At 41.4% G+C, this 16,323-nt stretch overlaps 1 protein-coding gene across 4 annotated transcripts in view; it reads right to left on the bottom strand.

The window, feature by feature from the left end:
- The window catches only part of fancc (FA complementation group C), a 39,191-nt gene that overhangs the window by 21,902 nt on the left and 966 nt on the right, over window positions 1–16,323 (bottom strand). For 2 of the 4 annotated variants that reach the window (XM_017714770.2, XM_017714773.2), the window contains exons 1-4: window positions 15,315–15,600; window positions 8,717–8,882; window positions 3,910–3,997; window positions 3,476–3,570 (exon numbers count right to left, since the gene is read on the bottom strand). In XM_017714770.2, the coding sequence (XP_017570259.1) occupies window positions 3,476–3,570; window positions 3,910–3,997; window positions 8,717–8,872 (339 nt within the window). In that variant the 5' untranslated portion in view covers window positions 8,873–8,882; window positions 15,315–15,600. Of the gene's footprint in view, window positions 1–3,475; window positions 3,571–3,909; window positions 3,998–8,716; window positions 8,883–15,314; window positions 15,601–16,323 lie in introns of those variants that run through there. The other 2 variants (XM_017714771.2, XM_017714772.2) reach the window with 2 other exon arrangements.

Here is a 16,323-nt window from a genome sequence, read left to right as displayed (position 1 = left end):
TTTTACACAGGGAGGCCAAGGTGGTGTTAGGAGTCTTGCCCAAGGACTCTTATTGGTGTAGTGTAGGGTGTTTTGCCCTGGTCAGGGATTGAACCCCAGTCTACAGCGTAGAAGGCAGAGGTGTTACCCACTACACTAACCACTGCACTAACTACACTGTTATAAACAGATTATAATCCTTTTATTAAACTGAGATCACACAGTATAGGTTAAATAAACACATAATAGTGCATTCCCAGTGGTTTCTATTATGTCTACTGCGTATACTATTCTATTTTATTTTATTGCACTGCACTCTGTATTGTAGTGTAGTTTATTGTATCTTATTGTTATTGTATTGCATTGAATGGCTCAGAGTTCTGTGTTCAACTCTGTTTCTTTTTCTCTTGGTGTCTGCAGTGACATATTTGTTTCTAGCAGTATTTGAGCTCAGGACCGTCTTTTTCTCTAAGCTGTTGGTAACTAGCAAAGATACTTTCTCTAGACAGACAAAGCACTTCTTGTAAGTCGCTCTGGATAAGAGCGTCTGCTAAATACTGTAAATGTAAATGTAAGAACACTGCATCTATAATAGGAGTATAATGGGAGTATTGTGATATGGGCCTGATTCTCTACAGCACTTACTTTACATGTTGCTGAAGGAAACAAGCGGAGTGAATGGAGTGATGTAGCACAGTATACTAAGGGAAAATTTTATCTGACTGGCCAAAAGAAAAACTAATCTGGAGGGAAGATAGACAACCCCAAATATACAGCAAACATAACTCAAAGACTGGTTTGTAAAAAAAAAAAAAGAAGGTGAAGAAGTTTACATAGCCTCGCCCAAAGATCGGCAACCCAAGTGTTGGGTTGAGGCAGTCGTGGCTGGAAGTTAGGGAAGCAGCCTTATGACTGGAAGGTCGCCAGTTCGATCACCTGAGCCTTTGAGCAAGGCACCTAACTCCCAACTGCTCCCCATTCGCCGTGAATAGGGTTGCTCACCGCTCCAGGCAAGTGTGTTCACTGCCCTCAAGTGTGCGTGACTAGTGCATTTCACTGCATGCATGGGCTAAAAGGTGAAGGTGAAATTTCCCTGTTTGTGGGACTAATAAGGGTCACTTATCTAATATGAAGAGTCATTCATTTGGCTTTTTGTGAGGCTGAAGTCAGCATCTTGTCTGAATGTTTCCATTCCACCTTAAATGGTGGAACAGGCAGCGTTCTCCAAATGTTATCTAACGTTTAAGACCATGTATTGATTGTTTAGAACGATGAGCAAAGCTGAACGTTACTGCTAGGAGGATGATTTTATTTTTACCTAAAAATCCAACTGTGTTGTGGAGCTGCAACAGGCCAGTAAAAGGGCTGCATGCAGCTCCAGAGCTGTACCCTGCAACCCCTGGCCTAGTCCATCTCCTGACTTGAGTCCACTGAAAGTTTATGGAGGATTTTGAAATTAAAAGTCGGTCTGAGGAACTCAAAACTTTGGAGAACTCAAAACAGTTCGTAAAAAAAAAGCTCATTACATTGGAAACGGGAAAGTAAGCCAATGACCAGCTTTGCAAAAAAAGTACTAATATTATTCACTCATGGGTTCTTTCTCCCTCTCTATATATAGTTTTTGCAAAAATACCTTTGTTCACTTCTGTTGCTTCTGTTCAAATTGATAATTACAGTCAAAAGACATTTGTGTGTAACTTTGAAGTTTACATATGCACCGGATGCATGTTATACAACAAAAAGTGCCTGAATACTTGTTTTCCTTCATAGTATGTCATGCATTTGCAACATAGATTGAACAAAAAATATTAAATCGGTTGACCGTTGATCACAATTTGAGACAAAACTTGCAGAATCTGACTACGCTAGATGGACATTATTCAACTACTCAACCGCTTAATTACTTAATTATTTATTCACAATTACACTTCCTCAACCTCTTTTACACTCAAGTACATTTACTCATGGTGTGGCATTCATATATTCACATATTCACTTTACAGAACTATATTTTTTACATGTACATATTAATAATTCTATGGCACATCAGTCACTTTTATAACCACTGTTGTTTGCACTTTGCTCTGTGAATTTATTTATTGGCTGTTAGCAAAATCTACTGCACTGCTCCATCTACAGAAAGTTCTTTACCTTGTACGGAAAGTTTCTATACCCTTATATATTTTCTATTGTTCTGTGTTTAATAGGTTTTGAATATGTTTCTTACTGTATTGTGTTGTTGTGAGATCTTGTAAGATTGTGATCTTACTGACAACTCTAAAGCAGAAGGAGAAAATAAACATGACCAGTCACCACAAAGGCACCAAGATCAGCAGGACAGTGTCTGTTCAGTCCTCTCTTGCTCAAATACATGAGGTCCCGAGTCTAACGACCAAAACAACCCTCTGCATGTACGATTCTACCAAGACAGACATTTAGAATTTCCAGACACGCAGCTAATCCCGTGCCTTTACCCATTCGCTCCGTAATGCCGCAGGCCTTTTTCCCCCCACATGCTGCATTCTACCTACTGTGGCACAAGAGCGTCAGCTAAGCAAATAAATACTGTAAACACCACAGCACAGCCCCTCACAGAGCATCCACACATCCCTCCATCTCCACTTCCTTTTGTATAGGTCAAAAAACATCTGGCAAATTAGGAGTTTACGTTAAAAGACCTGCTTTAATTAGCCCAATGTTTTATTAGATTAAAAAAAATAATAAATAAATCAATCAATCTGGCATAGGTGAAAGGTTCCATACTGCTTATGGTCAACCATCTGTGTGAACTTTAAAAAGCCTGTTGTTTTTGCCTTTAGTCCTTTTGCCCCCTAATCTTATTTGTGTGTGTGTAAATTTGGTTTGGAAACAGTAATGGACAATCGGGTGTGTTTTATTCTCTAAAAAAATCATTTATGTACTGAAAACCACTGGTTGTACTAAACCCAACCACTTTACAGGAGTTATCAGCGTGCACTGGTAAGAACACACGGACAACAGGAATCCCCCCAGCATATCATCCACTATCAACTGCCTAACATCCACTGCCCTGTGCTCATTGGCTGTATGGCTTGTATATTGTGTGGTATAGTTTGCTGTAGTGTTTTCTATAGTTTATTGCCCGTTTTTAGTGTATTAATTACTTTGCTCGTCAGCTGCTGTCTAAAGTTATCAGTAGCATCGTGTCCTGGAGGAGCTATCTTTCGTTCGGTACTTAATGTCAGCAGGGAGAAAGAATGACAATAAAACTGGCTTTGACTAAACAGGGCTTTACTGGCTGAGCAGATGATGCTTGACACTTCAAGAGTCTCTAAAAAGACTGGTGAGAAAGTGTCAGACGCTGAACATCTTTCTTCACATTAATGGTTACGATATAAGCCACTATTTACCAGTGCTTTGTTGGCTGGAACAAGAGATTCACACGATCTCAATGTTGGTCAATGTTATATCAGTTTGGCCCTAATGTGATTAGTTACTTAAGACTAGAGAACTGTACCCGTATCCAGTCGTTGGCCCGGCGCTCCACTGCATTTTTTGGCTCCGCACTATACAAACACCCCACACACTGTAGCAGAAGCCTCTGGCTTTCTCCTGAATGACAAAAAAGATGCGTTAAAAAGCTGCAAACGTGTCTTGCTCTTCACACAAACGTTACGGCTTAAATACCAAGTTCATGTGTTCAGAGTGATAATGGACATAAATGGAGGAAAATGTATGGATGTTGGATGAAAGAGAAATAGAGCGAGAGAGAGCGAGAGACTCAAAGAGAGAGAGAGAGAATGAAAAAGAGAGTAAAAATGGGAAGAAATGCCCAGCAGGCTGCTACAGGGCTCATTGGAAAATGAGTGTAAATACCCAACCCCTGCAGACCCATTTCTTCGTCCCAAATGGGAAACACACCCCTAGCAAGTAGGAGAGTCGTAAATTTACCATCCGCAGTAACATATGGGTTCCAGCAAAGTCTTCCCAGGAACTGGCCCACAAAGGGAAGGCTCTTCATGGCCTCCGTGGTAGAGCTCTGAAACACAGACACATCTTATGAACCCATGCAACAGTAACAACAACATGGTGACAATGGCAAGACTAATCCGCTCACTTCCACACAGACGTCCATTCGCGCACTTACATCACCGTGACCGGCTTCTGATGTTGATTTATTGTATTTTTTCCGGGAAATCAGACAAAGTAACAAAGCCATATATCTGATAAATTACAGAGATGCGTGTTATTTTCAGTTTTAGCTGAATAAGACACATACCAACTACTAATAAGAACAATTAATCCTAATTTCCCGTCAGGATTGCTAGAGCCAACAAAGGGCTTTTGATAGGCTTTATAAAACTATTCCCACGCAGCCAGACGGATAGAGTCACTGATCACTTCTTTAAAGACAGTTACGTAATTAATGAAAACCAGCTCACTAACACTGAGGAATCTCGAGGATCGCAGCTTTCTGCATGAGTTCAAGATGTGTGCTGCTAATTTACTGTATATTGGAACCCATTCAAAGGAAGGGGCCTCTTTTTTAATCACACCTTATGCATATACACACACACACACACACACACACACCGTGTGATGCTGACTGATGTGTGTGTGTGTGAACCGAATGATAAAACCTCAAAAGAATGTTTAGCTTTATTAACATCAACTTATAAAATGGTCGTGGGTAGAAAAGCACCGAATGCCTGGCAATCAGAAGATTACACGGATTTTTTGTTTGCAATACCAACTTTAAAAACTTTAAAATGATCTACTTTCTAATAATCAGTTCATTTAAGATGGGCATCTACAAGCGGACCATCATGTCAAAAGTACTCAAACACACTCCTACCCCACAGGAAGAAATGCACAGGCAACGTCCCCAAAATTAGAGGTCAGTTTTTCTGTTGATTCCAACTTCATTACAGCCAAATTGGACAATGTTTGGCCCATTTTTATAAGCCTTTGTTTTTAACCTGAAGCATCACACCGTGTGAGATAAATGAGCGCATAAAAACACAAGCACGCTTTCACAACTTCCTATTAACAAAGCCACAATATAAATAACATTTGCTTTTTAATGGGCTAAACTAGCATTTGAATCATTACATGAAAAATATGTTGCCAATTTAAATAACATGAATCAAATAGAAATCAATGAATCAAAAGTGCCACATCAAAAGAAAGAGGCAACTGGCCTCTTATTTGGAACATTGAGTCTTATAACTTATATGCAAATGTATATGGCACTGTCTCACATTATATACTTCACAAAATTTATTGGCCAAATTATAATTTACTTCATAAAACAATCAAACAATACATTGGCCAGTGTTTTAAGAGCATAAAACTGTTGATTCTGATACTGCAATCTAATTCCAATCATATACTCCTCCACAAAACCACTGATTTTATTATTCAAATGAAAATAGATCAGTTACAGGATTACACTTTTTTCCCTTCTTCTAAAATCACACCCAGCACTTTTGAGAACATACCGGGTACCAGTGATGTCTTTAGTTACTTCACAGTGTTTAATCAGTCTGTAAGTATAGGGGGGGCGACAGGTCGAGGACATGACCACACTAAGATATTTCCACAAATACATGACAAGCATCACAACATTTCATTTTTAACGGGTTTGATAATTTGGTACAGACAAAAAAAAAAAAAAAAAAAAAACACTGATTGTGCCACATTTTAGGTCAGAGCCAACATGAAAATTGGAGCTGACACTAATAAGTTAAGTGATAATTTTTAAATCCCACAAACGGGGAAATTCCACCTCCGCATTTAACCCATCCGTGAAGTGAAACACCACATACACACTAGTGAACACACACACACTAGGGGGCAGTGAGCACACTTGCCCGGAGCGGTGAGCGGCCCTATCCACGGCGCCCGGGGAGCAGTTGGGGGTTAGGAGTCTTGCTCAAGGACACCTCAGTCATGGACTGTCAGCCCTGGGGATCGAACCGGCAACCTTCCAGTCACGAGGCTGGATCCCTAACCTCCAGCCCACGACTGCCCCAATATCCAATATCTTTCAAGTACATATCTATAGACCAATACACACAAACAAGACGCAGAAACTGGGACTAAATTTACTTGGATCCGCATTTTAGACAAATCTAACATTTTCTAACCTTTCTGATGCAAACATTTTTCATTATAAGCAAATATCTGTGGATACCGATGTGATTCCAATATCACTGTGCATCCCTACTGCACATCACTGCTGTTGGAACAAAACCTCGTATCTCCAAACTGATAACTTTTAATGTAAATCAGTGGAACCAGACATGTTTCCAAGTAATGCTGAGCCATTTATTTTGGTCCATTCTTCATGAAATTTCAAATGATGTCAAAAACTGAAAATCGATATACAAGGATGGAGATCCAAGGTTTTGTTCTGACAGAAGCGATATAAAGAAATTCTATCAGAAATTATGAATCCAATGATTTTCACTGAATGACCAACAGACTACACTGCATTAAATCTAGTTAAACAGGACGAATTATGCCCTCTTTACAATGAAACAAGCAATCAGTCAAGTACTAATGACATCAGCGATACGCTCCGAGGAGTATTTTGCAACTGTAATGTAATTTATCACAGCAATGATAAACACTGTAGTACTGCCCAACCATACAGCCCATAAAAAAATTAGGTGATGGAAAGGTTATGATGCCAGAAACATCTTCCAAAACTCCAGTAAACCAAGGTTAGTCAGATAATTATTATAGTTGCAATTAGTTTTGGATGAATTATAAATAAATGTGTATACATGCCAAACTGTTGACATAATCCCTACAGTACATGTAGCCCACACAAATCTTATTACGGGGGGGGTGTGGGGGGTGGGGTGTCGCGTAAGCACATTAGCAAATCGGCAAACATGAAACACACACATACAGTACACATGACTCTCATGGTCTGCTCCAGGCTCATTGACGCAGGCCCTCGGCCAACAAGCACCCACTGAGCTGAAGCTGGGGGGGGCGTGCAGTGGAGAGCTGGGGGGGGGGGGGGATGCTTGCGGACCTTCCTTCTCCACAGCAGGGAAAAACTAAACTGCCATAGTCCCCCGGCCCTCATGGAATGCAAATGAGGAAACTGATAGAAAATGGAATATATAAGTTTTCTCTTCCTCAGGCAAGAGCTACAAGAACGTCTTTAATTCATCAAAAGCGGCACAGCTGAGGAACAGTCGATTCGGTCTCCGTCTTTACAAGCCTGTGCCGGGAAGAGGCTCTCTGCCCAATTAACAGATCCCAAACCCGGTCACGTTGGGCTGACCCATGCTGAGTGATGAAAACGGAGGGGTGGGGGGGGATTATAACCGTATAACTGCATCTTGGCAGGGCTGTCATTGTAACGGGTGAAATTAGAAAGCCTGACAACGGCAAACTTGTTTCCCTTCCCAAGGCGGCAGGCGCTGAGGCAACACGGACGTATACAGCGGAGAGAGCTCCTGGGGTGCTAAGCTGCTACAGGCCAAAGAAAGAGCTCCTTTCAAGGTGAACATGGACTGTGTGAGGCAGGACTTTTTCTGAACACTGGACCTTCAGAGAGACCTACGACCCACCCCCCCTTCCTTTGCTTTCTCGTCCAAATTCTGATCCAAACACTTGATGCAGGGATACATTAGGTTAACGCTGCCAGTCCCTCGGTGGCTATTAGCCCACTAACTCAACACTGTGGCCTTGCCAGTGGCCTGCGTGGGCCAGCACAGAGAGGCTTCTGTTAGGGCCACGGTCTCCAGAGTGCAGTCACAGTCCGCTTGAGCCTCTCGGCTGAAGGAGCATATCGTAAGCTCAATGCTGAAGACTGATGGGAGAATTCTACTACACCTCACCATACAGTCAGTCTTTGTTTACTCAAAAACACAAGAATATTATACAGTTGTTCATTTCACCTTAGCATTTGTGCAAGTTCAGATAAATCTAAGAAACCAACTTGATAGACAGACGATTTTCATCAATATGCTGAGTCTAACTTAATAAATAAATAATTCAATCAGATTTAAAAAGATTCAACTTTTCTAGAATAAAATAAATACAACTAAATAAATAAATAACAATCTAATAAAAACTATCTGCTGATTCAACATGATTTTCATATCAGCAAACCTCCCTTCTTGAAATCACTGTAGCAGTTAAAACAGTACAAGCAATCCAAAAACTCCTAACAAGAATAAATCGCTAATTGCTCCAAGACCTGCCCCAAGAGGTTTGGCAGTGAGAAGACTTCCACTTTTCAGACATTCTGGCACAAAATTGCCCAAACCAACCAAAAAAAAAAGATTCCTAAATGTTTCTCGGTTTGGATGTATAGTCCTAGGAAGAATCTGTAAATGGGAATTCCAGCGATTCTATTTATAATAGTCCGGTTTAATTACATTGCTGTTAAAAAAGTTATTCGTTCTGGGAAAACTTGCAGAGTGGCGATAGGAACCAGATGCCCAAAGCGTTTAATACCTACATCCGCTCAACCGCACGCACCATTTAGCTTCACCCAACTCAATGATTTTGTTTACATCTCAACAACTGGATTATGCGTAAATTCCGTAAATTTCCCTTTAACAGGCACAGAACCATAAAACGGAGGTGGGGCTTCTGATTCCATTTACTAAAATGGTTCTTTAAAGTACCATTCATTGAAAACTTCTTTCTTTGGCATCACCCCACTTTTTTTTTTTGGCACCTTCATTGTTAATCGTGTAGGTAATGCATTACGGCTTTATGGCACTACCATCGGCTGCAGTGTCCGTAGGAGCTGCTGAAGGAAGCTCTTCAGAGAGTCCATGTGCCTGGTTGTGTCCAGCTGAACAGAGTGCGATGTAGCCTGGCCCCACTTCACTGCTTTGTCCATCCAGAAGGACACCTGATGCTCCGGGAGAGCAGTCATGGCTTAATGTCTGTAGGAGCACAAATAAACTCAGATTAGCGTTCAAGCTCGCAATCTGAGCCAAGACCCGAGCCATAACGGGAAGTTTAAATCATTGCCCCGTTTCTCGAGTGGAACACCGCACGGTGTGGTCTGACCTCGCTTTCAGACGTGTGAGCATGATTGGTGGGGGGGTTATGGATTCTCAAAAAGGTCATTCAGTGACAGCACAGCTAGCTTCAACAGGTCATTACCCACCACGAGAGAGGAGCTGGGGGAGCAGGACTATAAGAATGATGTCTTTATGCAGGTTCTAAAGTGACAGGGGCCATAATCAGAAAATTAAGAGTTGAAAATGTGTGGCCCAGCTGGGCTCTCTGAATTTGTCATCACCTTGTATTTCATTAGCAGGGCAGTAAAAAAAGAAGGGACTCTTTAATACCCCAGCACTGGGCAGCGCAATAAAGTCTGCTGGACTCTGCGCTAAACTTCCAGCAGCCTCCGAACTCGGCGCACAAGCATTTCTAACAAATTAACAAAGCCCGACGAGGAGGACAGCGACACTGCGGAGTCCCGCTGTGCCGCAAGGCTCCCGCATCCTTTCTGTCGGGAAGAAAACGGCTGTGAAGAAAGAGGCCTTGAACTTGTGAGCGCAGGAGCTGGTGATTGTGGATCATTTTGTTTTTAGGTTTAATGACAGGTCTGCGAAGGACACAACAAAAGGCTGTTTTTATGATCGCCTCGTAACGTCGAGTTGTTTAATGTCTTGCCATCACCCCTGCTGGAAAGCCCCCGTGGGTCAGGCGACCATGTAATTACATGCAGTTTTTTTTTAGCATCATTAAACCAAAATAACGAACAAACACGTCGAGATGATGAGTCAAAAAGAAGTAGCTTTGGCAGACAGAGCAATACAGTTAAAACTTTGAAGCATGATCTAAAATAGCGCCTCAGGTTTATATATATATATATATATATATATATATATATATATATATATATATATATATATATATATATATATATATATTTATATTTATTTATATTTATATATTCCAATCCAATTAGCTGGGGCTTTTTCGTTTTGAAGACAGGATTTGTTTAACAGATTCCGTGATCGAAAAACACCCTGGACAGGTCAGTGCTGTTCCCAGATAAACTGAGAAACTTCAAAATATAACATAACACTGTTGGTTCTGTAAGCAACCCCACTGTCACCCACTCTGGTTCGAATGCGTTCGTTCAATTTTAACGTGAAATATATTTATACGGTGAAGTACACCGGGAACAAAGATTTACTTCAACCGACGTCGTCTGAAATCCTAATTCCTTATATCCAATTTAAAATCCAAGTACATTTAAATCGGCCCACTTAACAGAAAATTAGCTCAAACTCCTCTAATTGAGAAAAAATGATTGATGAGCATTGGGCAGAAGTTTAGAATGAGTCAATATTTCAAACGCAGACTTGATGATGTATGTACTGTGGTCTGGAGGACCAGGACATTCAGGTGACCCTACAACACCTGTACTTTATTTACTGCATTTGTAATTATATAGAAAAGAAAAAAAAGGCACATTTCTCTGTAATACTAATCAAAGTGAATCTAGTCCCAGTTTCTACATGTTATAAATGCTTATGTAATGGCATCGGCAGATGTGTACATAAATATTGTTTGAATGTACAACCTCAATTCCAATGAAGTTGGGACGTTGTGTAAAACATAAATAAAAACAGAATACGATGATTTGCAAATCCTTTTCAACCGATATTCAACTGAATACACTACAAAGACAAGATATTTAATGTTCAAATGGATAAACTTTATTGTTTTTTGCAAATATTCACTCATTTTGAATTTGATGCCTGCAGCACGTTCCAAAGAAGTTGGGACAGGGGCAACAAAACACTGGGAAAGTTGAGGAATGCTCAAAAACCACCTGTTTGGAACATTCCACAGGTGAACAGGTTAATTGGAAGCAGGTGAGGGTCATGATTGGGTATAAAGGGAGCATCCCTGAAAGGCTCAGTCGTTCACAAGCAAGGACGGGCGAAGTTCACCACTTTGTGAAGAACTGCGTGAGAAAATAGTCCAACAGTTTAAGAACAACGTTTCTCAACGTGCAACTGCAGGAATTTAGGGATTTCATCATCTACAGTCCATAATATCATCAAAAGATTCAGAGAATCTGGAGAAATCTCTGCAGGTAAGTGGCAAGGCAGAAAACCAACACTGAATGCCCGTGACCTTCGACCCCTCAGGTGGCACGGCATTAAAAACCCACATCATTCTGTAACGGATATTCCCACATGGGCTCAGGAACACTTCGGAAAACCACTGTCAGTGAACTCAGTTCGTCGCTCCATCTACAAGTGCAAGTTAAAACTCTGCCATGCAAAGCGAAGCCACATATCAACACCACCCAGAAACGCCGCCGGCTTCTCTGGGCCGAGCTCATCTGAGATGGACTGACGCGGAGTGGAAAAGTGTCCTGTGGTCTGACGCGTCCACATTTCACACTGTTTCTGGAAATCATGGACGTCGTGTCCTCCGGGCCAAAGAGGAAAAGGACTGTCCGGATTGTTTTCAGCGCAAAGTTCAAAAGTAGGCATCTCTGATGGTGTGGGGGGGTGAGTTAGTGCCCATGGCAGGGGTAACTGGCACATCTGTGAAGGCACCATTAATGCTGAAAGGTACATACAGGTTTTGGAGCAACATCTGCTGCCATCCAAGCAGCGTCTTTTTCAGGGACGTCCTGCTTATTTCAGCAAGACGATGCCGAGCCACATTCTGCACGTGTTACAGCAGCGTGGCTTCGTAGTAAAAGAGTGCGGGTACTAGACTGGCCTGTCTGCAGTCCAGACCGTCTCCCATTGAAAATGTGTGGCACATTATGAAGAACAAAATACGACAGCGGAGCCCCCGGACTGCTGAGCAGCTGAAGCTGGACATCAAGCAGGAATGGGAAAGAATTCCACCTACAAAGCTTCAACAATCAGTGTCCTCAGTTCCCAAACGCTTATTGAGTGTTAAAAGGAAAGGTGATGTAACTCAGTGGTAAACACACCCCTGTCCCAACTTCTCTGGAACGTGTTGCAGGCATCAAATTCAAAATGAGTGAATATTTGCAAAAAACAATAAAGTTTATACGTTTGAACATTAAATATCTTGTCTTTGTAGTGTATTCAGATGAATATAGATTGAAAAGGATTTGCAAATCATCGTATTCTGTCTTTATTTATGTTTTACACAACGTCCCAACTTCATCGGAATTGGGGTTGTAGTAGTGGGGCAGATCAAAAATTGTTTTCAGCCCACAACTCCCATGGCAGCGCATCCCTCGCCTCAGCCCCTTACTTTAGTTTCCTTTAGCTCCTCTACCCTCTTTACCTCAGCAACAGGGACATCACAGTACTTGCACTAGGACTCAAATGCTCTGATTATGGGCTCCATTCACTGGAAATGATGATGCTGCCTTAGAGTCGGAAATATCAAATTTATGAGATGAGTGCACATCAGCGCCACCACAGTTTGTAAATGCTAGTGGAGGAACTCTCAGTTTTTCAAAGAGACCTAACTTTCTGAATTGAGGGCATGTCAACAAAAAAAAAAGGTAACGGCAGCCGCAGATGAGCGGCAGGGTGAGTCTTACTCTTCCCCACCTGTGAAAAACAGAGCGCATGCCACGCAAAACTACACAAAAATATCACCTTTAAAAATGAACGTTTAAAACTTCCACAGACGTAAGAAAGAACCTTTAAGGCGGATTTTAACGGCAACAAAAGAATAAAAAATAAAAAAAATCCCCAAAGGCTTTAATCTGCTCAGCGTCACAAATACGGTTACATTTTAATATTCAATTGAAAAAAATGTTCAAGATTTAATTCAACTGAACTTTTCTGAGTTTTATAACGCTCCAAAAATCTTTCTGTTGATTATTTCCTGGTTTAAGTGAAGAAAACACCAGGTTTCCAGAAAACGGCCTGCACTGCCGAGTCTGAGAAATTTCTTCAATTCTTAAGTAAACTTTTTTTTTTTTTTTTAAACAAACTCATAACTGCCCACAATACAACAGCAGGGAGGACGCATGACTTCCCACTGGTCAGAATATTTACATCCTAGCTAGTTTATTTATTCGTATCAAAGAGTAAGAGCTGCACATACAGCAGAGCTTCACCATTTATACACGCTGTTATCACATCTTTAAAAGTTTTACTGACAGAGGTTTTAACTTAAAACCTTAACCATCTTTAAAACAAATAATCTGCTCATCATCAACATCACCTGTTTAATCTGTGGTACTCCCGCTGACCACTGGGTGCCACCATTCTGCATTTTACTTTTGTTTAAAAATAAATATTAATTTCACATTTTTGGTAGCTCAGCAATACAGAGACAGCTACTTTCCCCAAGTTACTCCTGTCCCTCCATCCATTACACCCAGAAGATGTACACTCACCGGTCACTTTATTAGGTACCCCTTGCTAGTAAAAGCTTGGACCCCCTTTTGCCTTTAGAACTGTCTTAATTCTTCATGCCAGACTTTCAACAAGGTGTTGGAAACGTTCCTCAGAGATTCTGGTTGATTATTTGAGTTCCTGTTGTCTTTCTATCATCTGGAACCAGTCTGCCCGTTCTCCTCTGACCTCTCACATCAACAAGGCATTTTCGTCCACACAACTGACCGCTCACTGGACATTTCCTCTTTTTCGGACCGTTCTCTGTAAACCCTAGAGATGGTTGAGGGTGAAAATCCCAGCAGATCAGCAGTTTCTGAAATACTCAGACCAGCCCGTCTGTCACCAACAACCACGCCACGTTCAAAGCCCCTTAAATCCCCTTTCTTCCCCGTTCTGATGCTCGGTCTGCACTTCAGCAAGTTGTCTTGACCACCTCTACACGCCTGAATGCAGTGAGCTGCGGCCGTGTGATTGGCTGATCAGCTGTTTGTGTTAAGCAACTGAACAGGTGTACCTAATAAAGTGGCCAGCGAGTGTATGAGAACACAGAGTTCACCTACAGATACTCCACGTCAGCCTCCGTCTCTCGCCTCTCCTATAATATGAAAGTCTAAAATGACTGTTGTACAGAAACACTAGTTATTTCATAACATGCAGATATTCAGCAGCACGTTGTGCATCTGCTGTTTAATATACGTCTAAAAAAACATTTAAAGCTTTCCTCAGAGTGAACGCCACACTGCTGCCAGCGCACCCATCCTTCTTACTGGCAGATCAACTTCAATTCTTTCAGTTATACCGAGTACTCAGCCATTTACACTTATTACTGAAGGGCTTTGGTGCTTCCCTTCGAGTTTTGTTGGTGATAACTGTGAAACGTTTCACCGGCATTCTCTAAGACTCACTCACATACTGGAAATTTCTCTATATTGTCTTAAATTATTAGTAAAGTGTTTATTTTTCCATAAGTGGCTGCAACTGTAACAACTGCAATTTCCCCCTGGGATCAATAAAGGAATCTGAATCTGAATCTAAAGGGAAATTCTACCAATTTTTTCCAAAATCTCTGTATAATTCAGTCAATCAGACACAAGTCATTCATTTGGCTGACACTCTTATCCAGAGCGACTTACAATCTGATCACTTTACACAGGGAGGCCAAGGTGGTGTTGGGAGTCTTGCCCAAGGACTCTGATTGGTATAGTGTAGGGTGTTTGCCCAGGTGGGGGATTGAACCCCAGTCTACAGGGTAGAAGGCAGAGGTGTTAACCACCATTCAGAGACATTTGAGGTGAGATCCACTGTAGAGAAACTTGAGCGGCGGTGATACGGACCAGGGGTCCGTATGTCCACGATGAAAAGGTGTATTCGTTATCCAACATGACTCTGATTTTCTGATTTTGATGCTGATCACAGTAACACGGTGGTAAATCTGGGAATTCTTCGGGGCCTATTTACCTCACAACACTGTACATATATAGCTGTTTCAGAGGATCCGGACGTCTGGTTCCTATCACCACCACTGTGAACAGTTCCAACCCGGTAAGCGGGTCGTTTCAAATCAAATCTCTCTGAATGACTTTATTTACATCTCAGCCAGTTTAGTTACCCACAAACTCCGAAAGAAGCAGCCCGAGTAAAACAGGTTAGATTTGATCACCTTTACCTGAGTCGTTAGAAGTACTTCACTTTTCGCTGCAAAACCTCATATCTCCAAAATGGTAACTTTACAGGAGAAGGAAAAAACTTCCATTACTTTCAATGTAAGTCAATGGAACCAGAATTATTTCCAAGTCGTTTTTGGCTGTTTATGTTGCTCCATCCTTCATGGGATTTACACACAATATAAAGGCCCACGCGCGTTTTCAAATCAGGCCAAAAACTGAAAATCGACAAAAATGGAGATACGAGGTTCTGGCTGCTCCAAATCTAACGGCTATTTTAGACAAGCGTCCTGCACTGACAACAACGCAGAACTACTGAGCTACGAAAAGGACGTACAGTAAAGCGCGTCCTCCTCCCGCGGCGCGGACAGCGGAGCCCTGGGCTTCGTCCTCTGACCGGCCGGTGTCGCTTCTCTGCTGGACTCGGTGTGGAGCTCAGACTGAGCTCCGCTACAAACCCGCAGCGCCCGCAGCAGCGACGAGCGCGGAGCTGACCGGCGAGCTTAACTCACAGCGCCGGACTTCAGCGCCGGGAATGAACACCGCCGTGTGAGTGAAGCGACCTGTTTTAAGCCGCAGCCCCGAGAATGTCCGCCGACACGTCTTCCTGAACCTCCCGCTCTCTCACATCACCCGGATGTTGTCATCTGCAGCGCTGATCCCGGAACAGCCGAGAAAACGCGATTATTTATTTATTAATTTATTTATTTGAATGTGATTTGATTTGATTTGTGCGCACTTAATACAGTTCATCAAATGTAAACAAAACAGCAATAGGTCAATTCCACGATTCATATACCCAACAAAATTATAATAAACTAAAAAAAAAAATATATATATATATATATATGTATATATATATATATATATATATATATATATATATATATAAATATATAAAACACTGAGGGAGAAGCGGCTTAGAAAGTGTGTGTGTGTGTGTGTGTATATGTGTGTGTGTGTGTGTGTGTGTGTGTGTGTGTGTGTGTGTGTGTGTGTGTGTGTGTGTGTGTGTGTGTGTAAGTCAATGGAACCAGAATTTTTCCCTATGTCATTTTGGGTCATTTCTTTTAGGCAACTCATCATAAAATTTACAAACAATGTAAAGAGAAACATACTTTCAAATTATGTGAAAAACTGAAAAATGCCAAAAATGGAGATACAAGGTTTTCTTCTGACAGCAACAATATTTTATATATTATATATACATTTATATGTGTATATATATATATATATATATATATATATGTGTGTGTGTGTGTGTGTGTGTGTGTGTGTGTGTGTGTGTATGGTGGGATTCAAATAAAATTGATAAGCTTCAAAGTATCAACGGATTTATGACATTT

This window comes from Pygocentrus nattereri, chromosome 28 (assembly GCF_015220715.1).
Source record: "Pygocentrus nattereri isolate fPygNat1 chromosome 28, fPygNat1.pri, whole genome shotgun sequence".
Taxonomy (NCBI): Eukaryota; Metazoa; Chordata; class Actinopteri; order Characiformes; family Serrasalmidae; genus Pygocentrus; species Pygocentrus nattereri.
The sequence above is the reverse complement of the archived record's forward strand: the minus strand, read 5'-3'. Positions and strand labels throughout refer to the sequence as shown.